Genomic DNA, 24,433 nt, shown 5'->3' with positions numbered 1-24,433 from the left:
AGGAGAGAGATATCCGCCAGTGATTGGAGAAGCGTCGTCTGTACGACGGTCAGTGCGTGAGGTTGAATGGTATTTGGTGCATGACTTGTAGACAGTGTTTAACTTCTTTCCCTTCTTTCCCTTCCCTTAAAGTTGGTGGTTTTGCTTTTTTTTTTTCCTTTTGCCTCCGATTCCGTGCAATAATGTCATTTGTGGCAAATCTCCATTGTCTGTTGCACATTTTTTTTCACCCTGGTATGGGAACGTGTATGTTGCCCTTTTAACTGTCTTGGAGGTGAGCATCTCAACAGCTGCAGTGCAAATCGTCTAAATATGCGTACCATGTGTATGAACATGTATAAATACGATATATATATATATGTTTACAAGTATTTATTTATTCAACCCCTCCAATGTGTGTCTGTCACAACACATATGCGCGAAATATTCACATGTGCACCATTTTCTCCGTCTACCCAGTTGATATCTTCTTTCCCTTGCAGTTTACTAACACGTCACCCCATACACATACGCTCCCGTAAACCAGTCCTACACTCTCTGAAATGTGCCGGCGAAACAGAGAAGGAGATAATCACAGCAAGAAAAGGAGCTGGGGAAAAGATGATCGTCTGTGGCAAGGGAAGTGTGTGTGTGTGTGTGTGTGCGGGGGGGGGGAGTTGTTGGAGTTTCCATTTTTTTTTGTCTATACACATGTCTGTATTTATATTCATGCGCTGTATTTGTTCATGTGCAGTATCTCATCGCTTTATTTCTGCATACACACATGAACACGCACAAACACACACACACACACACACACACACATATATATATATATATAATATACGTATTCAGTACTTTTGTGTGTTTCCCACTACTTGCCTATGTTGGGCAAAAGGGAGAAAATAAGTACTTTGCAGTCTTTCGGCCTGGTTTGGACAGCGCTTAACCCCTTCCAGTGGTTGTGAGGGTATAGGAAAGAAGAGGGAAAAGAAAAAAAAAACGCACATGCATAACGACGTTTGTCTTCTCGTTACGGTAAACGTTGCTTATCTTCACTGTTGTAGGCTACTGCTATCGATGTCTTTAGAGATGTATTCATGTGTGAGTACCCCCCCCCTACACACACACACATACACACACTTCTTGACTTTCTCACTTCTGTGGTCAAGGCCGCATCCAAAGGAAAGTAGGAAGAGGATATTCAAATTTGTCATTTATAAGGGAAAGAATTGAATTATGTTATATTTGCGTTAAGGTGGCCAGTTAGGGCACCCAACCTGGGGATCGATGACGGCAAGGGAAATTATAATCAGGGAAGACACATAGAGGGCACTGAGAGGGACTGAACTGACGAACTCACAACTAATTTGGAATATTGGCATTCAAATTTGTTCACCATAGTGTATGGAGTTACAGCAGTGGTAACGAGTGGTGACGACATGCAAATTCTGCATGTTGCAACACAACACGGAGGGAAATGCGGTAGTCACTCAGGCAAGTAGTGAAGAGGTGATGAAAAAGAAATGCTGTGGAAATCAGTAATACTCCGTTCCCCTCACGTCTGCTTTTTGCGGATGCTTCGGTTAAGTTTCCCTATCACTTCATTTGTACATTTGTTTGGGTGCTTTCTACTTTTATTTTCTTTTTAGATTCTCAACAACAAAGAAGAGGAAAAGGGGAGGAACGGGGGGGAAAAAAAAGTTCAATCGGGCGAGTGATAGGTGAAAAATATTATTTGGAAAATACTCGTAACTCAAGGTGAGTCAGGCAGGAAGTGAGAAGGAGAAGGAAGTGTCTGTGGAGAAAATACTACAACGAATAAGTTGCAGCGAACGAACGATAGAAATAGGCGAAACATACGAAACGTGTGAGCACAAGGGCATGAACGCTGACTCTGGTGAGGAGTCACGTGAGCCGTTGCTCCGCGGCGGGCACAGTAACGATAGCAACAACCACACCGACACCAATGACGCTGGAACGACGGAGGTGCACATTACAGCGGACGTCACTCCGAAACCAACAATGGACATTCTTCTGCGCTCTGAGCAGCAACTCAACACTCGCCGCCACCTCTGGCAAGCGCAGATTCACGCACTGCTTGGACCGGAACCGCCGTATGCCTTGCGGCCAGAAGACCGTGCCGGTTTTTTGTTCGGTAGGTTATACCACACTTGGACGGGGCCGCTGATGTCCCTGGCGGCACGTGGCGTATCACTGGTCCCGGAGGATATTCCTCTTCCTACCCGTGATGTGCGAGCCTTCAATAGCGGTCTACGGCTATTGCAAACGCTTGAAGAACAGAAATTCAGACGTTTCGGGTGGGATTCCTATACCGCAGATGGAGACGATGCTGCTGTCGTGCGGCACAGGCGTGACCGACAAAGTGTTGGGCTGCTGCGATGGGTGGGACCGGTTCAACAGTTGCGGCGTCCGAGACAAATGTACGCTGGTGTCGAGTGGAAGTCGGCGCCCCGACACCGCGTGCGGGAGCAAAGGAGAAGCATGCGGAAACGTGAGAAGAAGGGGGAGGAATTGGATACAAACGGCGAGAAAAATGTGATGCCTTTTCACAATGGCGTGATAGATGGAGAGCACCTCTTTTCTACCACGGACGGGGCCCACACCGCAACGTGTGAGGCTGTCGGCGACATCGTCTTTATTTCGCCATTTGAATCACAAGGACAGGAAAGGCAGTCGAACCCACAGGGTTCCACCCGGAAGACGTACAAAAATGGCATCTTCATGCCCATCACATCACAAAAGCCACCCAAGCACATATCTGTTGCCCGTGCACTCTTTGACACGTTTGGCTCTAGCGTGTACATACTTATCCCTATTCAAATGTTGCAGGATGCTTGTCAGCTTGCGGCCCCTGTCATACTGCAAAAGTACATTGAGTATGTGCAGATGAGTGATCAGGACTGGAAAGGTGGAGTGGCACTTGTCGCAACCCTCTGTTTTTTCTCACTCGTGCAAAGTGCCGCTGGTAATAAGCTTACACAGATGTCGCGTCGTGTGGGACTCACTTTCCACAATGCCTTGCTTACTGTTCTTTTCACAAAGTGCGCTACAGTCGCGCGAAAGGGGCTTGCCCACCCTGACATGAGTGTTGGCCGCATTGTAAATATGGTTAGCAACGATGTGGGGAGTGCCCGGTCACTTCCAACCCTACTGCCTATAATGGTAGGCGCCCCATTGCGGTTGGCGGTTGGGGCCCTTCTGCTCTATCAATTGGTTGGGCTCAGCGCATTGGCGGGGCTCGGTGTTGTGCTTGTGTTTTTGCCACTGCAGGGGGTCCTCATGGGACGTTTCTTTGGGTTTCTAAACACCATCGCCCGGCTGAGGGACGAACGCCTAAAGGCAACGAATGAGCTTCTTTCCGGAATCCGTGTGGCAAAGTACATGTCGTGGGAGCCAGCACTTGTCTGTCAGATCGAGAAGAAGCGACGGGAGGAGCTCAAAGCCTTGCGGTCGATTCAGCACATGTATATAATCGTTGCCTTTTTGTCCAACGCCGTCCCTTCGCTGGTTGTTGCCGCAGTGTTTGTACTCTTTCACGTCCTAGGAAATGAGCTAACACCTACTGTTGTCTTCCCCACCATTGCCCTGTTCCGCCTCATTCAAATGCCATTCATTATGATCCCCGTGTCGGTGTCAGCGTTCAGCCGTTTCATTGTTTCGATGCGGCGCATATCCGCCTTTCTGGAGAATGACGACGTGGAGAGCGGTCTTTTAGAAATGCAAAAACATGAACGAGACGGAAGACAAATAAGGGGGCCAGACCATATCCGTTGGTCACTCATTGGGGGAGACAGCACAGCGGTGATTGAGTTCATGAACGCTGCGATATCTACGTACGCGCCCCACAAGCTACCTCCCTGCGAAAGCGAACTGAAGAAAGCGAATAAAAAGGGGAAAAGTAATGGTGGTATAACCGGTGACCGTGTGGAAGGCGGTGATGATGCGGATGACAGAGAAGGCAGAGGAGACATTCAAACTACCGAAAATAACAATGGCAACGCCGGTGGGGGCCGAGGCCACGGTCACGGCCAATCACACGCGCACGGTCATGGACATGGCCATGGTGCTGCTGATGGTACAACGGAGTACTACGAAGTACGCCGGAAAGAGCTCTTGCATAATGTCACGCTACGCATTCCGAAAGGAAGCCTCACGTGTATCGTGGGTGAGACCGGCTGCGGCAAGTCGACGTTGCTTGAGTCGTTGTTGCCCGGTGGATATGAAATTACGAGCGGCACCTTGAGGGCTCCAGCGACGGTGGCATACGTCCCGCAGCAGCCATGGATAATGAACGCAACGCTCAGGGAAAATATTCTATTCTTCAGCGACATGGACGAGGCCCGTTTCCGCCGGGCGCTCCGCTGCGCACAGCTCGATTGTGACTTGGAATTGCTGGCCAACGGTGTGGAAACGGAGATTGGGGAAAATGGTGTGAACCTCAGTGGTGGGCAAAAGGCACGTGTGGGGCTCGCCCGCGCTTTGTATGCTGAGCGTGACGTATACCTTCTGGACGACCCCCTTTCCGCATTGGACGTCCATGTTGGCGAAAAGGTATTGCAGGACTGTTTGCTGGGTGAGCTAAGCGGCACCACGCGGGTACTTGCTACCCATCAGCTGCATGTCCTTCGGCACGCAGATTTGATTGTGGTTTTAGGCAGCGAAGGAACCACTGTTTTTACCGGGAACTATGAGGAATACAAAACCTTCACCGGGGAAGCAGCCGGAGACTCCCATCGCGGGGATGACGACGTAAACGACGGTCAAAGTGCGAATGATAACAGTGCTTGTGATGAGACCCACGAAGGCATATCTACCGAGATGCCACGGGAGCGTGATGACACGATGGGACCTGGAGAGCGCGATAACGGGGTAACTACATGGGACCCTTTAAATAATGTTGAAACTACGAGTCATGGAAATGGCGGTGACGTCGCAGCTTGCGAAAGTCCCCTTATCGACGACTACTGTGACGACAGCCCCGCGGAAACTGGAGCCGCGAATGGGAAACACACCAAACTCCAAAAACTGAGTCCATTGGAGGATGGGAAAAAAGAAGTTTCTGGGAAGCTTATGACAGACGAAGAGGTAGCCACAGGTTCTGTGCCATTTGCTGTTTATGCGCGGTACGCAGCGGCCAGCGGTGGCGCCAAGACGTGTGTGCCTCTACTTATTCTTTTTGTGCTGACTGAGGTGGTGATGGTTTCGCCCTTTCTATGGCTCTCATTTTTTACAATGAAGACGTTTAACTTGCCCGTTAATACGTACCTGTTTGTGTACGGGGGACTCGTATTCGCCAGCGTACTTTGTTCCCCACTGCGGTGGGCTACCGGTTATGGGGTTCTTCGTGCAGGCTCCTACAGGCTTTTTGAGAGGTTGCTGCGCTCCGTCGTGGCAGCCCCCATGTCGTTTTTCGACACAACACCGCTTGGTCGCGTGATTAACCGCTTCTCTAAAGATATGACCAACATCGACGAAATTATTCCCGATAGTATCGTATACCTTGTACAGTGTGCTTTATCTCTCACCTCTTCTGTTGCTGTGATGGTTGCCTCGCAGTATCTTGTCATCGCGGCCATCATTCCTTGCGGATTTATCTATTACAGGTTGATGTTGTTTTACAACAACGCTAACCGTGAGTTGCGGCGCGTGACAAATCGCGTGAGCTCACCCGTTTTTTCAATTCTCGGTGAGATGCTAGCGGGTCGCAGCTGCATGGATGCTTTTGGGAAGACCCCTTCCTTTCTCACGGAAGCTCTTCGCCGTGTCGATGTTGTGTCGGCATGCTCATATGTGGAGGTGGTTTGCAACTGCTGGTTAGCGGTCCGCATTGATCTTCTTGTCACTGTGGTGCTCACTGCCATTTCCGGACTCGGTGTCTATCTGGTGTTGCAGTTCGGTACCGTCGATGTCGGGCTCCTTTCGCTGAGTTTGACGATGGCGGTGAACATCAGCACGATTCTCACATCAATGGTGGGCCAGGCTGCCACTGTGGAAGCGAATATGAACAGTGTGGAGCGGGTACTGCACTACGCCCACAACATTGAACACGAAGACCTGATGGAGGATATGGAAAAGGCAATTAAGAAGCAAGAGGAGCGTGACAGACAAATGGAGAAAAATGAAAGGAAGAAAAATAAGAAGGGTGTTGCAAGTGCTGGGAAAAACAGAACGGACGGTGCTGAAGTAAATCGTCCCACTAATGGGATGAGTGGTCCGAATGGGCACGACTTTGAGGCCGCGAGGGGGTCATGTGTTTCAATCCGTGTGACAGGCGGTGCTGAGAGCGATGAAGAGAATGGCGGCACAGACAAACCATCAACTGCCCACGTTCCATCCCGTCATTTTCATTATACAACATCATCAGCCGTGGAGTTCTGCAATGTATCGATGCGGTACCGCCAAGGCCAACCGCTCGTGTTGCGGGATCTAACCTTTAGGATTACGACTGGGCAAAAGGTTGGCGTCATTGGTCGCACTGGTAGTGGCAAGTCGTCGTTGCTCCTCACGCTACTCCGCATGGTGGATATTGAGGGAGGTAACATCCTCATTGAAGGTCATCCCATCCGGTCCTACCGACTGCGTAAGCTCCGTCAGCTGTTTTCGGTGATTCCTCAAGACCCGGTGCTGTTTGACGGCACGCTGCGTGATAACCTCGATCCTCTTCACACCAGCAGTGACGAGGAGATTTTTGAGACACTCCGCCTTGTTGGCATGCAGGACCGTATTACCTCAAGTGCGGAGGGTTTGAGAAGTCGTGTAGTAGATTGTGGAGCCAACTTCAGTGTCGGACAACGGCAGTTACTATGCATGGCCCGGGCGTTGCTTCGCCGCGACAGTAGGTTTGTTCTCATGGATGAGGCCACCGCAAACATCGATCCCGCACTGGATCGTCAGCTGCAGTATGCCATTCGTCATACCTTCGTCACGCACACAGTTATAACCGTTGCCCACCGTCTTCACACGTTGGCCAGCTATGACTTGTTGTTACTACTGAAGGACGGACGTGTGGTGGAGACTGGACGCCCAAGAGATTTGGTGATGGATGAAAACTCTCGCTTCTCCCGGATGGTTGCAGCAATGGGGGAAAATGCACTCAAGAACTTCATGGAAGCCACAGAGAGAGACTCGTTTCCCCGTTAATGGGAGTGTTGATCAGGGTGTGCAAGTCTCTTATCCCTTTTCAGCTCTCTTACATACGCGAGTTAGTACATATATATATATATATATCGGCTTAATATCCGGGTCAGTCACGGTCTTCCTTTTTTTTTCTCGTCAACAATTTTATTACCGTTGTAGACAACATCCATTTTTTTTTCTGAGTGTTTATGTGAAACCCCCCCCCCTGGGATCAGAACGATGCAGAACCGCTGGAGTGTCTTTTTGTTATTTTTGCTTCCTCTGTCGTATCAGTTTATTGTTCTGTTATTCCCCTTCTTTACTTTAAAACCTAATACGTGCATGCACTTGCAAGTGTTCCAGTTAGCTGGCAGAGTGACAGCCTCTGCACTTCGTTGTCACGGTTTGTTTGTTTTTTTTTATTCTCCCGGTGAGCGAATAATCATTTGAGAAAATGACGGAACTACATGGCACGTTTGTGTGTGTATGTGTTTTTTTTGGGGGGGGGCGTGGGAATATCTCGTGATGCGTGATTGTTATTATTATTATTATTTTGTCCGTCTGCCACCTTCGCTTCTTTTTTTTTTGTGTGTGTGCGCGCTTTTGTTACTCTCTTGTGCCTCTTTTCGTGGGGATGGTAGGGATTGGTCGGTGCTGCGGTTGTTTGGCCATGTGTTTTTTCTTTGACACATAATGGTGTATCTACATTAAACACTTTCACCCATCGCACCATCGGGTCGTTTTCTTCCGGCATGTGGTTTTCGATAATTTATTTTAAGAGAATATGTAATCGTTTTCTTCGATTATTATTATTATTATTATTTTTCGCCTCAGGATTCTTCTCACTGCCCTATGGTGTATTCACTTGAAGAAAGAGCAGCCGTCTTGGGGACGCTGTGCAACGCATTGGCAAGTAAAACATCCCTCTAACTGTGGTTTGAATACATGTGGAAGTCGTTAACATGTGGGACTGAAATGGTATTTCCTCCAATAACGTTCTGTGTTGTCCTTTCAGATTATGGTGCGAGCACAAGTTGGGAAACAAGTCGTAAGTTCAGGTGCAAAAGTAAGAAAAGGAAAATGGAAAGGAACCGAGTGGTTCAGCGACTCTCTTCATACGATGAACTATGTTGATGTGCTCCGTTGGGACGGATTGGCGAAGTCACACGTGTATACTAAAGGTTCCATGATAGTTCTGCCTCTCCTTTACATATGAGGCTGTATTATATTAGGACTACGTGTTTTGGGTTGTTATGCATGCGGAGACAATAATGCGTCGGGGGATTTTCCTTCAAACTATTGTATGTGTGCGAAGATTGAAGGGAATTGTGGACTGCCACAAACCACACCTGGGGAATATTTGGATTATGCAAAGAGACAAAGCGGCGTTACACCAAAGTGAACATGACAAAATCCCGTGTTTTGTTTCACATGGTGGTTGCGTGAGGTCTGTACTGTGGTTTGTTTGGCTTTCCATCCCAATTCTTTCTGTTACTTCCATTTACTTCGTTTTTTGAACCTTCAAATCGCAGATCATCTCTTTTGTTCACACGACTCACGGTTAGAGGTCCCTACAATGACTTGAAACTGTACAATAATAATGATAAATAGCAACTCTGGTTACTGCCGTTGTAGTGTTTAATTTCTCCACACCCATGTGTTAATGCTTCTAAAAGCGAAGCCTCACGTTGCGGGATTTCTGCCAACGGTACGCGTCGCGGCTACACGAAAACAGGGGGAGGGTCGAATGGGTAACCAGGGGTAAATCTGAAATCAACTCTAAGAAAGGAAGACCAGACGGAAATAAGGGAAGGAATGGAGGGAAAATCCAGGGAACGAGTCCAATGTTTTGCACGGATCGAAGGCACGTAACGGTATAAAGGGTAAAGTCAGACAGCAGGGGCGGAGCGAGTAGGTTCCTCCTCATCCCTTTTGAATACAACATCGTCATGCCGGTAGTAGTGATGGTAGTAACAGCAGTTATTGTTTGATTTTGTCTGTCTTGTTTGAGGTGTGTCATGATTGTAGCAGCAAGATGTTCGTTTTGAATGTTTTTTTTTTTTGCTGCATATTAGTTGGTGTTCCGGAGAAAAACACACTTCCGTTTGCACAGTCTTGTGCTTGCGCGTTCATTTTAACACGTTGACCACTTTATGTTGTCCTTAGGCGCTTCTTCCACTTCATCGTCGGCTGTTACAAGCAAATCTCTATTTTATATTACTCTTTTTTTTTCTTTTTATCATTTCATTTTCTCTGTCGCATTCCCTGTATTGTGTCGCGCTACCCTGAACGTTCACGCTCGCTGCACAGACACTTCCTCTCTTTCGCGTTGCAGCATATTAGCAAATGAGCACGCGGTGCGCTCAGCAGCGTGACGGAATGAGCTTGCGGTGTCGGAGCGGACGAAGAGGGTTTCACATTCTGGATGGACCTGATACGTGTCGCCGCAGTGGTGTTGGGACTCGTGGTAGCAGAACTCCAGATACAAAAAGTAGCCCCATCTCTGCCCGCAGAGCCTTCAGTTGCGTAGGAATCAGAACTAGGAGCCCTAATAGTTGTATGGGAACACGACGCAGGTTGACAAGGGATGTAATGCCACGCTCCTGCAGAACACCGAGTCCAAGAGCTCGTTCGCAGCGACAGCAGGCGTGTCGGGGTCAAAATCACTGGACTCCAGAGAGGAATAGCACATGTGGTAATGTCAAGGACGACAACGCCGGAAACAACAATAGCGATAACAGCATCGTTAGTGCAAGTACCGCTGATATTGCAAATGACCCAAAGGGAGAACCGGGGGTCGCTGTAAAGAAGAGAGAGGAGAATCTCACCCTGAAAGACGTGGAGGAGCTACGCCGCCGGCGAGAGCAACTGCGCTACGGAGTTGATACATCCCTCTCTCGCATTACGGAACTGCAACTGCTCACGCAATCCTTCCGCTCTGGTCAAAGGAATACCACAGGTGAGGGTAGTAATTCTCTCTCCGCTACTGCTGTTTCCGCCGCTGCGGTTGGTGATGGTGCTACCGGAAGTGTTGACAACGATGAAATGACAGCGAGACCAACATTTGCCGAAGATTATGACACCACCAGTGGAAAAGAGGAAGCGCTGCTGTTCTTGCATGCTGCTGAGGAGGAGTATATAGAGTTCAGGTTGCAGCTGACTCTGGCAAATGCCGCCCTTTCTGCTGTTCCCCAATCACTGTGGGCGGATATCCGTAGATTTCGGCAACCACCACCGGCGGTGGCCGCTGTTATGGACGCTATGTTGATATTACTAGGGTTCCCTCGAATTAGACGCATGAGGCTAAGTTTTGGAAGTGGGGGATGGCCGAGTCTCCCTCAGCAACTCATAAGGTGCGAGCCACTGACCGCATACCTGAACATTGCAGAATTGACGGGGCGTGATTCGCAGATAAATGGGTGCTCGCCCTTAGAGGAGCTTGAACAATTCTTGCGACAGTGGACTCACCTCCGTGTGTCACGTGTGCACCCGACTTTGGGACCACTTCATCAGTGGGTGAAGGCAATGCTTGACGCAAGCCGGGCTGCTGGCAGGTTGAAAACACTTAGAGACGCGTCAAGAGCTGCAGATATTACACCAGTTACCGACAGAGTGGCACTGCTGCGCGAGCTGGAGGAGAACGAGGAGTATGTTCAGCTCGCGCAGGAGGAAATAAGGGCGATTGATGCACTCGTTGCCGACGTAGCAGCGGCTGGGGCGAAAGGGCACTATCGCACAAGTTTAAACCCAGGAAGTTTGTACAGTCCAAGAGGCAGCGTTGCGGGTGGTATTAGAGAAACTGGGGAGTTGGCGGAAAAAGTAGGGGGTGCGGCTGCCGGGCGATTCGGAGCCGCACGCACTTCGGGAAAGGAAGTGAGTCGGAATAGACGGCTACAGAACAGCTGCCCGACTGCTCCTCGTTTCGGAGCAAAAGCGGCCTTAGCGGCTGGGGGGTTAGGGTCATTAAAAGCGGATCCTGCGAGACCAACACTCAGCTTTAAGGCTTGCATGTCATCGTTTAACCAAGTTGAGCAGGGACCACGGTCGCTGCGTGAGCGTTTTGAGCGGCTTAAGACCTCCTCGTTATGTCACAGCCCACGGGTTGGCCCAGGTTCCCATCTCGAAGGAAGTACCGCACGCGACGGCCTTGGCTGCTCAACAGAGGTTGTGAATTCCATCGGTGGCGTAAGTCTCTTGGGGACTACTCGTGTATTCCGGGACAGGGAAAAACTACTTCTGCGCGTCCACCAACTGGAGGAGCAACTAAGCGACATATGCAGCAACCAACCGGGGGAGGTAGAGCTCGTGCTGATGCGGGATGAACTAGCAGCAACGCAGGATGAGGTTAACAAGCTGAGGAAAGAGCGGGATGAACTTCAACAACGCTTGAAAAGGTACGAGGCTTACGACGGCCCCCCCTCGCCACGAAGGAGCATTGCAAGGAGATTAAATCACAACATAGCCAACACCGATGAGGATGCCTCTACAGCGATTGCCTCAGGGGAAATTATGACAATAATGGCATTGGAACAGCAGCTGCGCGCCGCTCACACGCGCATTCAACATCTGGAGTCCGTCATGATGGGAGCTACTTCTGACGATGGCACTCGTTGTACATCGGCGAGCGGCAGCGGAAATGAGTCACCAGAAACTCCTTATGATTCAACCGTTCGCCCTTGCAATTTAGCTGCGTCTAACCTCGGCCATAACGCCAGCAGTTTGGGGGAAATGGTATTCCTGCAGCGACGCTTAGACGACATGCAACAAAGTTTGGAGGTGCAACAATGCGCGGTTAGCGAGGCGGAAGAGCGGCTTAACAATGAAATGCACGCCAAGAACGAGGCTCAGCAGCTTGTGCGCCAACTACAGGCGGAACTGCGCAGCGTCTGGCAAAAGCTGGAAATCACGGAGTACCAACTGAAGCTCGCACTGGAAGGTTCCCATTGCCACCGCAGTTGCATGGATGGGAATAACCTCGGCACTGAGTTTATTCGAGACCTACAGCGACAACGACAGCGTGAGGCAATATGTGAAGGGGAAATTGAGCGACTCCGCATGCAGCTGCGTGAGCAAAAGGAACGCAGTGCGGAGGGGAGACGGCGGCGGCTTGAAATCCGTAGAGTTCGCACCGCGCTTTTGCTCAAGTTGGAGAATGCACTCAGTGAGGCCCTTCGGCAACATGAGGGATGACTCGAGGATAGCAACTGAATTGAGCCGGTGAGGCCATAGCGGTTTATGTGTGTGGTCAGTCAACGAGTGCTGCAGCACGGGTAGCAGGAACATGAACAAAGCATGAAGAAATGCGGGAGGGCAATGTAGTGAAGCCGTGCGTGGTTAGCAGCACTGTTGCCAAATTTTAGGAATGAAGTGAGTTAGGGATGTAAAGAAACGAGGGAGCGGAGGAATGTCACGGCAGATGTACACATTTAGATATATTTATTTATTCATATTTACATATCGCAGCCGCGTGCACTATGTTTAAAAGGGCTGGAATTATGAGCAGCAAGATTCGTATACTGATAGTCATGCACAGAAGCACACCTCAGCTTATACATTTGTATTTACATGTACTGGTGCTATGTAACTGCTGGCGAGCGGATCGCGTATACGCTCCGGCTGAAGAGGAGCTTCTCATTCCCCACCCACCCTCCCCCCTATGGTTTTCGTAACGGATTGTGATAACTTTACGGTCACCGGCAGTCTATCTGCCTCCACCACCGTCATCATTATTATATTGTCTCATTGTTGTTCGTCATTGTTACTGTTATTGCTGGTGGCGTGGCAATTCCCTTCCCACTACTTTCACCCTTCTGTTGGGCAGTCACGACTCTCCACTCTCCTCTTTTAACCTGCCCACTTTACAACGTCTGTGCATGTGCATCGGTGATGAGGGGATGGATGGTGGTGTGAAAACACTTGTACTTAACTTAACATTGAGTAAAGTGCACGCCTCCCTCCCTCTTCTCACCGTGAAAACGACAGGTGGAAAATCAGAGGGAAATAAGAAAAGGAGTCGAAGGAGTTTTGCGGGAAGGTTGACGAGGCCACAAGTTTGTTTGAGGTGTTGTGAATTTTTTTCTCATCTATTTTCCCTCACCCCCAAGATAAACACACACAGACAAACACACACACACGCTGTCACCTTCCAAATCATGTAAACAATTAGACACACAAATAAATATATAAGCACATCATTTTGCTTTCTATGGGAGGAAGGGTGCAGTAGAGTTCAGAAAGGGTGTTGCAGCAATAACGCAATTACCGCAAGAGCGGGGTGGGAGAAGGGAGAATACGTGCAGGAAAAGAAATGTAAGGAGAAAAGAGACAAAATGGGGAGGGACGGGCTACTTGTCAATGTTCTTTTGCCTGCTGTTTTCTTTTTTTCGCTTTCTGCGTTCATGTGGCATACAGTGCGCCATATTGTAGTGAACGTCATGTTGATGAACCGACACAAGTGAAGTGAAAGGGGGTGAATGGATGGAATTGAGTGAGAAAAGAGGGAAGGAAGTTTATCTCCTGATTTTCTTGTTTCACAAATATATATATATATATATATATGTTGGCACTTACAACATTTCCCATTCATCCATAATGTCGTGCGTAGTGGGGTTCGCGTGGTGCATGCGTGCATATGTGCGGATATTCACGTGTGCAAATGCGTTCCTTTTCTTTTTTTTTTGTTTTTGTTTCCACAACACTGCGCCTTTTCGATTTTTTTTCTTTTTCTTCGTTTTCCTTCCTTATACTTTAGTGTTGGGTGCACATACCCGGGCACGCAGGCGTAAGCATATTCTGGGACTCAGCTGAGTATTACTACCACCACTGAGGTCCTCCAACGCTCCCTTCCCATGGTGTTACTACCGTCCATGCTTAGTTGTTTGTTGTCGTATTTTACTTTATTTTCTTTTTGTGGGTTTAATTTTCATTTTTTCCTTTACTTCTCTATTGTTCACGGTCACGCCTTTCAACTTTTCTTTTTTTTTTATCCAGTTTTGTCAACAGGTTTGGTTAGGGCATAAAAAGAAAGTAAGAAAAAAGATGTACTGACGGGGGAAAAGAGGGACACAGGTGGGACGTTCCTGTTACTTCGTGACTAGCGGATAAACGGCCAAGTAAAGGGAAGAATAATAATAATAATAAGAAAATACACTCTGGTAATATCATGTGATTGTACATATTTTCTCTTCCCCCCCCCCTTCCCCACTGCATGTGTGTTTGTATTCGTATTGGGCTCACACTTCACTCTGTGATGAATTCTTTTTCTTTTCCCCTCCTCTGAAACTCTCTATTTGTCACACTGTTGTTGCCTTTCTTCCTCAGTTTGTTGTGTCTTCCCTATTTTCACACAAAAGGCTGCATGAAGGAATAGAAAGAAGATGCAGTTGTTGCGTTATTAAGTCGAAGTTACTCCGTGGAGTTAAGAAGTTTCATGTCGCAAAAACATAAGATTATTCATGGAGAAACATTGTTGATATTATAACCTGCAGAATTAATGGGATCCCCTTTTACAATGGAGAGGCATCCAGAATAGGAGCGGATTAGTAAAGCGAGTAGCAGTGTAACGTGAGAAGAGGGAGAGAAAGAGGAAGAGGAAGAAACGGTTATAAGACAGATGCAAATGAAAGGAAAGGGTTGTGGACGCCCTGGCGGTGTAAGTGTTGGAAAATAAAAGTAAAAAAATAAAAATAAAATTGGCAACTCTGATGGATTTCAGATCACGCACGGCTCATCAAACGTCTTTTTCATCCCCACTCGCTTTCATTAGTTTGCATTCGTATTCATTTTAGCGTTGACTCATGATATAATGGCAAGTGCTGGGATTTATTTGAGCTTATTGATCACCCCTGCACGCAGGTTTCCCCCTTTTTTTGTTCGCAAAAAAGCACGGCTCAGAGAAAAGAAAAAAAAACAGACTAAAATAAAAAAATAGACGATAAAACGACAAAACGTGAGTACTGTGCCACCCGCCCCCTCCATCTACGAGCGGTGCCGAATGTATGCTGAGAACTGGAAGCTGTCACTATTTGTTTCCCGATTCTACATGCACTGAACTTTAAACTTCAAGGCGGAATAGCAACATGACAACTTCTGTGGGAGGAGTTGGTGCCACCTCACGTGCAACGTATGAGGTAATGTTTTATTAATATCGTCGTGACCTTCAACATAAAGAAACTCCCTCCCCATATATCGATGTATGGTCCTGTATGAGCGGTATTTTTACCTAAGATGATGTATATGTGATACTCATAAATCACGATACATGTGATGGGGCAACTCATTGCCACATGTCTGACCAACTACAGAACCAGGAATAACGCAATGCAATGCAATTATTTGATGAGGTATTACCAATAATACCAAATAGAAGAGGTTCGTCACTAAGTGTCCCCTATTTTGCACACGAAAGGGCGTCTTACCAGGTGAAAAACAAATTAAACTCCCACAAATAAACAGCTACAGACATGGACGTAAACAGACACATCACACAAGTCTTTGGGCGCGCCCCATCGTAGCGCATACTATATTACCAACATAATATTCGTGATGGAAAAAGATATATGATAATATAACAGGAGAAAGGTAAAATGTACAGTCGGATAAAAAAAAAAACAAGAAATCGAAAAATATGACCAGACACAGACGGTACACAAAGTATCCAAAAACGTCTGAGGCCATGAGTCGGCATAAATTTCATAACAACACAGAGCAAATATAGCATCACGCTTGACGCCGTTTTAAAAAAAAAAAACAGATTTACTCAATTAACACGCAACAAAACAAGAAACCACTACAAATAACAAAATAAGATAACAGTAATGAGCAATCCCCAATTGCACAACAAAACAACACGGACACATCACTAATTTTACAAGCGCTCTTTTTCTTCTTTCTATCGTCTACACTACTAACTCTACCACTCATCCCTCACAAAAAAATTAAAAAAAGATAGAAAACAAAAGGTTCCCAACGAATAAGATAGGCAGCAAAGGCGGAAGAATGCTTAAATTACTTCTACTGCCATTACTCTTCCACACAACAGCATCAGCAGCACAGATTAATGTAAATATATACAACATGTTATACAGTAACAAGATTTCAGCAAAGATATATGATCCTATTACTGCAGGCTTCAACGCATCCATTACCAACGGAAGGTCCCATTTAGGTGCTAATGTGAAAGTGGTATATGTTCCACCCATGGATGATTCTAAATATGCTGACTATCTCGAGAAACACATGACAACCCATGATGGTGAGGAACTCCCTGTTATACTGGGACCTGTGGGTGATAAAAACACTCTAGGTCTCTTGAAATATTTCAAAGAAAAGAATGTGACTAGTTTCTCACCCTTCACAGGATCCAGTAAAGTACGCAGTTGGAATCCTAATCTGTACTTCCTGACAGCATCACCCGCTGCTGAGATGCTTGCTCTTCTCCGTTATGCTATCACTCAGTTACGGTTACATCGGCTGGGTTTCATGTACTTGAAAGATGTTTCTTATGGTGATGATGAATATGAGCTTGCTGTGGAATTGACAACACGGATGGATCGCAAATTCTGTGGTGTTTTTGCATTGAAGAGTCAAATTGGTAAGGAATCGGATGACAGTAGCTTCAGTGCAGAGTGGAATAAGTTTGCAAATACTCGACCTCAGGGTGTGATTGTATTTGGCTCTCCAATCCCTGATACGAAAAGATTTCTAATGAAATCATTAGATGACCGCAGGACGAGAGGCGGATATTTGCTCATACCCTCTACACTCCAATATGTCATCAAGAACAAGTGGGCAAAGGAATTGGGTAGAGACAGGTTTGTGCCTGATAAGATAATAATAACTGGGACTAATCCACTTGCGAAGGATGATGGCTATGATGCAATCAAACGTTTTAGGGGTGATATGGCAAAGTACCTGAAGGAAAAGAAAGATATTCTGAGTGGCACCGGACATTGGAATGTTAACTTAAATGTTGACGAAAGCAACTTCACCGAGCAAGACACTGAAGCTGAGCTGATGGTGAGTGGATGGATTGCTGGAGAGGTATTGAAACAGACGGTCACATACACCGAATGGCTAACTAGCAGGGATGCATTTATTACATCACTTTACAATCAACGTCGTTATGTAATTGATGATATTGTTGTTGGTGACTTTGGTGGTGAGTGCCGTGGTATGGCGGGTGAGCGGGGTGCATCATGTTTATGCAATCAGGGTGGGAATGTGGTGTACATGAAGAAGATGGGAAAGGATCTCCGTCTACATCCTATGAAGGAAGGTGTATTAACTCTTACTTCATCTCGCTGTTATCGAGACCTGTCACAGCTGTACGCCCCATTGAGTGGCATCATGTTTAAACTAACTGATGACCCAAAGGCACTGCGTACTGCAGAGGCAATATACGATGGTGCCTTTTATGTTGTTGGAAAGGGTCAACTTGGTCACTCTGATAGATTCTTTTTACACTGGCTATCCTCGAAATCTCATGATACTTCCACAGCTCTGTATGATGAAGTGGAGAAGCGAGTTGTAACTGCTGTGTTTGGTGTTGTGGATGATTCGTTACTGTCGACGAAGGGTATGGCATTCATCGATCCTATAACACTCACACCACAACTGAGTAACCCCAGAAGGAATGTGATCCACCTGTCACCAACACTTGAGCAACAACTATTCGTGATAGTTGAGCATATCATACAAAATGGTACAGGAAAGATGCATGCCATTGTGCGTAGTGGTGATACGAGAGGAGTTAGGAAAGTGTTGCAAAAAACGCTTGATATCTTTAACGCGTCATTAAGCTCCTTTGTTGCGAGTGGTGAAGGTTCTACTTTGAGAGACAAGCTACCGACTGCAGGTGAGGTGTTGGTTGCAGGTCTCATCTCAGATGATATCCCCATAATCCTCTCTCACCTTGGCAAACACCATAATGTGCGTATCTTTGTCCCGTTCTTTGATGTTGCGTTACTCTATGATGAACTTGTGAGTGCCTTCCGTGACAAGCCATTTGCTGACCGTCTGCTATTCGCAACGAATCTGCCACATTGGGGAGATAAGAACACGGAATCCGATTTGGTACGTGAGTTCCACAGAGTTGTACAGAATGAGTCGAAGTGGAAGCCATTGTCATTACTTGGATATGTCACCGCACGTGCAATGATAAATGTCCTGCAACGTATGGGACATGTAACACCGGAGGAGCTTGTAGACGCCATCTTCAGCCAATCTGTCATTACAGTTGATGATATGCGATATGGTCCTTTTGATGACAAGTGTACTAACGGAGCTTCATTTGAAGAGAAACACTGTGCTGTGAACTATGGTGCGACGCATATTTCTGTATGGTCGATGTCACGTGTTCTGAATCCTTCCGTGTCTCTTGTGGTGACTCAGGTCACTCCTGCAATGTTAAAAAATGAAAACAGCGGACCCACAATGAAGACGGGACACATTGCTGCTATTGCAGTCAGCTGCGCTGTTGTATTGGCACTGTTTGTTACGGTTCTGGTACTTGTCATAAGATCATCACGCCGGAACGCCCGTGACAATAATAATGCTCCCAAGGAACCAACAGACCCCGTAACATTAATATTCACTGACATCGAGAGCAGTACAGCGCAGTGGGCAGCACACCCTGAGCAAATGCCTGACCTTGTGGCAACACATCACCGTTTGATCCGCTCCCTCATCACACGGTATGAGTGCTACGAAGTGAAAACTGTTGGAGACTCTTTTATGATTGCGTGTAAAAGTCCCTTCGCTGCTGCACAACTCGCATGTGACTTGCAACGTGATTTTCTAAACCATGACTGGAAGACCACTGAGCTTGATGAGTCTTACCGTGAATTCGAACGAAAGCGTGCGGAAGATGACAGTGATTACACACCACCAACTGCGAGCCTGGACCCTGAGGTTTATCGGCAACTGTGGAATGGGTTGCGTGTACGTGTGGGGATTCATACTGGATTGTGTGATATTCGTCATGATGAAGTAACGAAAGGTTACGACTATTATGGACGCACATCCAACATGGCAGCACGCACGGAGAGTGTTGGTAACGGTGGTCAGGTGCTGATGACCCTTGCGGCGTATCATGCACTAAGTACTTTGGAACGTGAGCAAATTAATGTAACGCCTTTGGGTGATGTGCCGCTACGTGGTGTGCCGAAGCCTGTGGAAATGTACCAGTTGAATGCTGTACCTGGCCGTACCTTTGCTGCTCTGCGCCTTGACCGTGAAGCTGAGGAGGAAGGCAAAGAAAGTGAAGGAATATTTACTGATGTAAGCGATATTTGCTCTTCTACACATGAGTTATGTGGTTCCTCGTTGCATGTTGCACAGTCCCTTGACACTGTTTTTAGTACTCTCCCTGCTACCCAGCGACAGAGGATGCTCACATCTATTTGTGAACGCTGGCGTGTCCCTCCACCTAAAAGTGTGAAGAATAGGTGGGATAAAGCAACATTCCGGCTCGTTATACGTCATATTGCAGTAAGAGCTGGGCCGGTAATGAGTGTCAATATACGCAATGCCGCAGCTGCAGCAGTATGCGCGGAAAGAAAGCCGTGTCCTCCATCTCATAGCATTTGCGATGTTAGCCAGTTAGGACGGCAGCATCCACTACCTTCCGTTCGAATTGAAGCACCGATGGAAGTAACAGAATACCTATGTATGTCACCGACTGACAAATTCGACTTTTCGATATACTCTTGTAGTACAATAGATATTAATATGTTTAACGGCACCTTGGAGAAATTTGATTCACGTGAACCATTATTTGGCACATCTCTCGGGGACAATGGAAAAAATAGTTGAAATATCGACATCATATTGTTGGAGACAAATACTAGCAACATCTAATACCTGTGCATCGCTTCCTGCATGTTTCCATATGCTTATTGTAACTTTCCTCATATTCCCTCACACCCATTCTTTCTCTTTTACCTTTAGACAACCAAGGAATATGAAACTGAACAATGTCTCCCATGCTGTTGCCAGTTGAATGTTAACTGTGACTGCTAGTGTGCTTTGTTTTTGTTACTGGCATCCAGTCTATGATATTATAATGCTCTATTTACACATTTACTCTTGTGCCTAGTGATGTTTTATGTTTTTGTATCGGATACATGAATGATGTGTGTATAGGGAAATGTGTGTTGAATTACTTTCTCACTGTTATGGTTTATATAACGCTATCCATTATAATAGTTCCCTTTCCTACACTCTTATATACAATTATCATATGGACTCTTATTGTGTCACAATCCAACATATCTGTACATATGCAGTCTCTTAATCCTGTACCAATACTTTGTTATTATTCCCTTTTTGTCTTGTAGTTTTCACGTTGGATTACGTTGAGTTACCAGTATCATGGTTACCTTCATGCGTGAATTGTATGTTAGGGATGGCGCAGTCACTTACGTAGTGTTTTCTCTGTTACTACAGGTGCTGACTGCATCATCACTTGCAAATGATAAAATACAGGTGAAGGTATACAACATGTTATACAGTAACAAGATTTCAGCAAAGATATATGATCCTATTATTGCAGGCTTCAACGCATCCATTACCAACGGAAACCCGCCGTCAGGTGCTAATGTGGAAGTGGTATATGTTCCCCCCATGGATGATTCTAAATATGCTGACTTTCTGAATAACGAAACATCATTTGGCGAAAACAATAAAATATCTATTATACTGGGACCTGTGGGTGACCAAAATACTCTAGGTCTCTTGAAATATTTCAAAGAAAAGAATGTGACTAGTTTCTCACCCTTCACAGGATCCAGTAAAGTACGCAGTTGGAATCCTAATCTGTACTTCCTGACAGCATCACCCGCTGCTGAGATGCTTGCTCTTCTCCGTTATGCTATCACTCAGTTACGGTTACATCGGCTGGGTTTCATGTACTTGAAAGATGTCTCTTATGGTGATGATGAATATAAGCTTGCTGTGGAATTGACAACACGGATGGATCGCAAACTGTGCGGTGTTTTTGCATTGAAGAGTCAAATTGAAAAGGAATCGGATGACAGTAGCTTCAGTGCGGAGTGGAATAAGTTTGCAAATACTCGACCTCAGGGTGTGATTGTATTTGGCTCTCCAATCCCTGATACGAAGAAATTCCTAATTAAATCATTAGAAGATGAAAGGACAAAAGGTGGATATTTGCTCATACCCTCTACACTCCAATATGTCATCAAGAACAAGTGGTCAGAAGAATTGGGTAGAGACAGGTTTGTGCCTGGTAAGATAATAATAACTGGGACTAATCCACTTGCGAAGGATGATGGCTATGATGCAATCAAACGTTTTAGGGGTGAACTAGCTAACTTCCTAAAGGTAAACGGAAATAATTTTTCGAAAGATAATTGGAATGTTACCCTAAATGCTAACGAAAACAACTTCACCGAGCAAGACACTGAAGGTGAGCTGATGGTGAGTGGATGGATTGCTGGAGAGGTATTGAAACAGGCACTGAGTTGTCGCGAATGGCTAACTAGCAGGGATGCATTTATTACATCACTTTACAATCAACGTCGTTATGTAATTGATGATATTGTTGTTGGTGACTTTGGTGGTGAGTGCCGTGGTATGGCGGGTGAGCGGGGTGCATCATGTTTATGTAATCAGGGTGGGAATGTGGTGTACATGAAGAAGATGGAAGAGGATCATCGTCTGTACCCTATGAAGGAAGGTGTATTAGCTCTTACTTCATCTCGCTGCTATAGAGACCTGTCACAGCTGTACGCCCCATTGAGTGGCATCATGTTTAAACTAACTGATGACCCAAAGGCACTGCGTACTGCAGAGGCAATATACGATGGTGCCTTTTATGTTGTTGGAAAGGGTCAACTTGGTCACTCTGATAGATTCTTTTTACACTGGCTATCCTCGAAATCTCATGATACTTCTACAGCTCTGTATGATGAAGTGGAGAAGCGAGTTGTAACTGCTGTGTTTGGTGTTGTGGATGATTCGTTACTGTCGACGAAGGGTATGGCATTCATCGATCCCATAACACTCACACCACAACTGAGTAACCCCAGAAGGAATGTGATCCACCTGTCACCAACACTTGAGCAACAACTATTCGTGATAGTTGAGCATATCATACAAAATGGTGCTGGAAAGATGCATGCCATTGTGCGTAGTGGTGATACGAAAGATATTGGAGAGATGCTGAACAAAACACTTGACTTCTTTGAATCGTCATTAAGCTCCTTTGTTGCGAGTGGTGAAGGTTCTACTTTGAGAGACAAGCTACCGACTGCAGGTGAGGTATTAGTTGCAGGTCTCATCTCAGATGATATCCCCATAATCCTCTCTCACCTTGGCAAACACCATAATGTGCGTATCTTTGTCCCGTTCTTTGATGTTGCGTTACTCTATGATGAACTTGTGAGTGCCTTCCGTGACAAGCCATTTGCTGACCGTCTGCTATTCGCAACGAATCTGCCACATTGGGGAGATAAGAACACGGAATCCGATTTGGTACGTGAGTTCCACAGAGTTGTACAGAATGAGTCGAAGTGGAAGCCATTGTCATTACTTGGATATGTCACCGCACGTGCAATGATAAATGTCCTGCAACGTATGGGACATGTAACGCCGGAGGACCTTGTAGACGCCATCTTCAGCCAATCTGTCATTACAGTTGATGATATGCGATATGGTCCTTTTGATGACAAGTGTACTAACGGAGCTTCATTTGAAGAGAAACACTGTGCTGTGAACTATGGTGCGACGCATATTTCTGTATGGTCGATGTCACGTGTTCTGAATCCTTCCGTGTCTCCTGTGGTGACTCACGTCACACCATTGATGATGGATGGTTACGCTAAATGGTTTCGACTTAAGAGAGGACACATTGCTGCTATTGCAGTCAGCTGCGTTGTTGTATTGGCACTGTTTGTTACGGTTCTGTTACTTGTCATAAGATCATCACGCCGGAACGCCCGTGACAATAATAATGCTCCCAAGGAACCAACAGACCCCGTAACATTAATATTCACTGATATCGAGAGCAGTACAGCGCAGTGGGCAGCACACCCTGAGCAAATGCCTGACCTTGTGGCAACACATCACCGTTTGATCCGCTCCCTCATCACACGGTATGAGTGCTACGAAGTGAAAACTGTTGGAGACTCTTTTATGATTGCGTGTAAAAGTCCCTTCGCTGCTGCACAACTCGCATGTGACTTGCAACGTGATTTTCTAAACCATGACTGGAAGACCACTGAGCTTGATGAGTCTTACCGTGAATTCGAACGAAAGCGTGCGGAAGATGACAGTGATTACACACCACCAACTGCGAGCCTGGACCCTGAGGTTTATCGGCAACTGTGGAATGGGTTGCGTGTACGTGTGGGGATTCATACTGGATTGTGTGATATTCGTCATGATGAAGTAACGAAAGGTTACGACTATTATGGACGCACATCCAACATGGCAGCACGCACGGAGAGTGTTGGTAACGGTGGTCAGGTGCTGATGACGCGCTCAACATACCTGTCACTGAGTGGTAAAGAGCGTGAGCAAATTAATGTAACGCCTTTGGGTGATGTGCCGCTACGTGGTGTGCCGAAGCCTGTGGAAATGTACCAGTTGAATGCTGTACCTGGCCGTACCTTTGCTGCTCTGCGCCTTGACCGTGACGTTGAGGATGAGGAAAATGAAGAAAGTGAAGGAATATTTACTGATGTAAGCGATATCTGCTCTTCTACACATGAGTTATGTGGTTCCTCGTTGCATGTTGCACAGTCCCTTGAGACTGTACTTGGCACACTCCCTGCTACCCAGCGACAGAGGATGCTCACATCTATTTGTGAACGCTGGCGTGTCCCTCCACCTAAAAGTGTGAAGAATAGGTGGGATAAGGCAACATTCCGGCTCGCTGTGCATCACATTGCAGTAAGAGCTGGACCAATTATGAATGTCGTTATACGTAATAGCACAGGTACAGCTTTATCAACGGAAAGAAGTTCATTTGCTTTATCTCATAGCATTTGCGATGTTAGCCAGTTAGGACGGCAGCATCCACTACCTTCCGTTCGCTTTCACACACCGATGGAAGTAAAAGAATACCTATGTATGTCACCGACTGACAAATTCGACTTTTCGATATACTCTTGTAGTACAATAGATATTAATATGTTTAACGGCACCTTGGAGAAATTTGATTCACGTGAACCATTATTTGGCACATCTCTCGGGGACAATGGAAAAAATAGTTGAAATATCGACATCATATTGTTGGAGACAAATACTAGCAACATCTAATACCTGTGCATCGCTTCCTGCATGTTTCCAT

General features: G+C 46.4%; 4 protein-coding genes across 4 annotated transcripts, besides 7 other annotated features; all 4 read left to right on the top strand.

Annotated features, from left to right (window-relative positions):
• Window positions 1-24,433: part of a sequence feature (sequence corresponds to BAC RPCI93-3I12) that runs on past both edges of the window.
• Window positions 623-643: a microsatellite.
• Window positions 755-804: a microsatellite.
• Window positions 805-825: a sequence feature (AT_rich).
• On the top strand, window positions 1,864-7,143 carry Tb927.4.4490 (multidrug resistance protein E; the record flags this gene model as incomplete). Its single annotated transcript, XM_839505.1, has 1 exon — window positions 1,864-7,143. One exon carries the CDS (start codon window positions 1,864-1,866, stop codon window positions 7,141-7,143), a length of 5,280 nt encoding a protein of 1,759 aa, XP_844598.1.
• Window positions 7,922-7,942: a microsatellite.
• Window positions 9,466-12,309, top strand: Tb927.4.4480 (hypothetical protein, conserved; the record flags this gene model as incomplete). Its single annotated transcript, XM_839504.1, has 1 exon — window positions 9,466-12,309. The coding sequence occupies one exon, from the start codon at window positions 9,466-9,468 to the stop codon at window positions 12,307-12,309; it is 2,844 nt and encodes a 947-aa protein (XP_844597.1).
• Window positions 13,656-13,677: a microsatellite.
• Window positions 14,782-14,812: a sequence feature (AT_rich).
• Tb927.4.4470 (receptor-type adenylate cyclase GRESAG 4, putative) lies at window positions 16,117-19,932 on the top strand (the record flags this gene model as incomplete). Its single annotated transcript, XM_839503.1, has 1 exon — window positions 16,117-19,932. The coding sequence occupies one exon, from the start codon at window positions 16,117-16,119 to the stop codon at window positions 19,930-19,932; it is 3,816 nt and encodes a 1,271-aa protein (XP_844596.1).
• On the top strand, window positions 20,491-24,357 carry Tb927.4.4460 (receptor-type adenylate cyclase GRESAG 4, putative; the record flags this gene model as incomplete). The annotated part of the gene is made up of 1 exon (XM_839502.1): window positions 20,491-24,357. The coding sequence occupies one exon, from the start codon at window positions 20,491-20,493 to the stop codon at window positions 24,355-24,357; it is 3,867 nt and encodes a 1,288-aa protein (XP_844595.1).

The sequence above is a fragment of the Trypanosoma brucei genome, chromosome 4 (assembly GCF_000002445.2).
Source record: "Trypanosoma brucei brucei TREU927 chromosome 4, complete sequence".
In the NCBI taxonomy this organism is placed as follows: Eukaryota; Euglenozoa; class Kinetoplastea; order Trypanosomatida; family Trypanosomatidae; genus Trypanosoma; species Trypanosoma brucei.
This window is presented reverse-complemented; position numbering and strand designations above follow the sequence as displayed.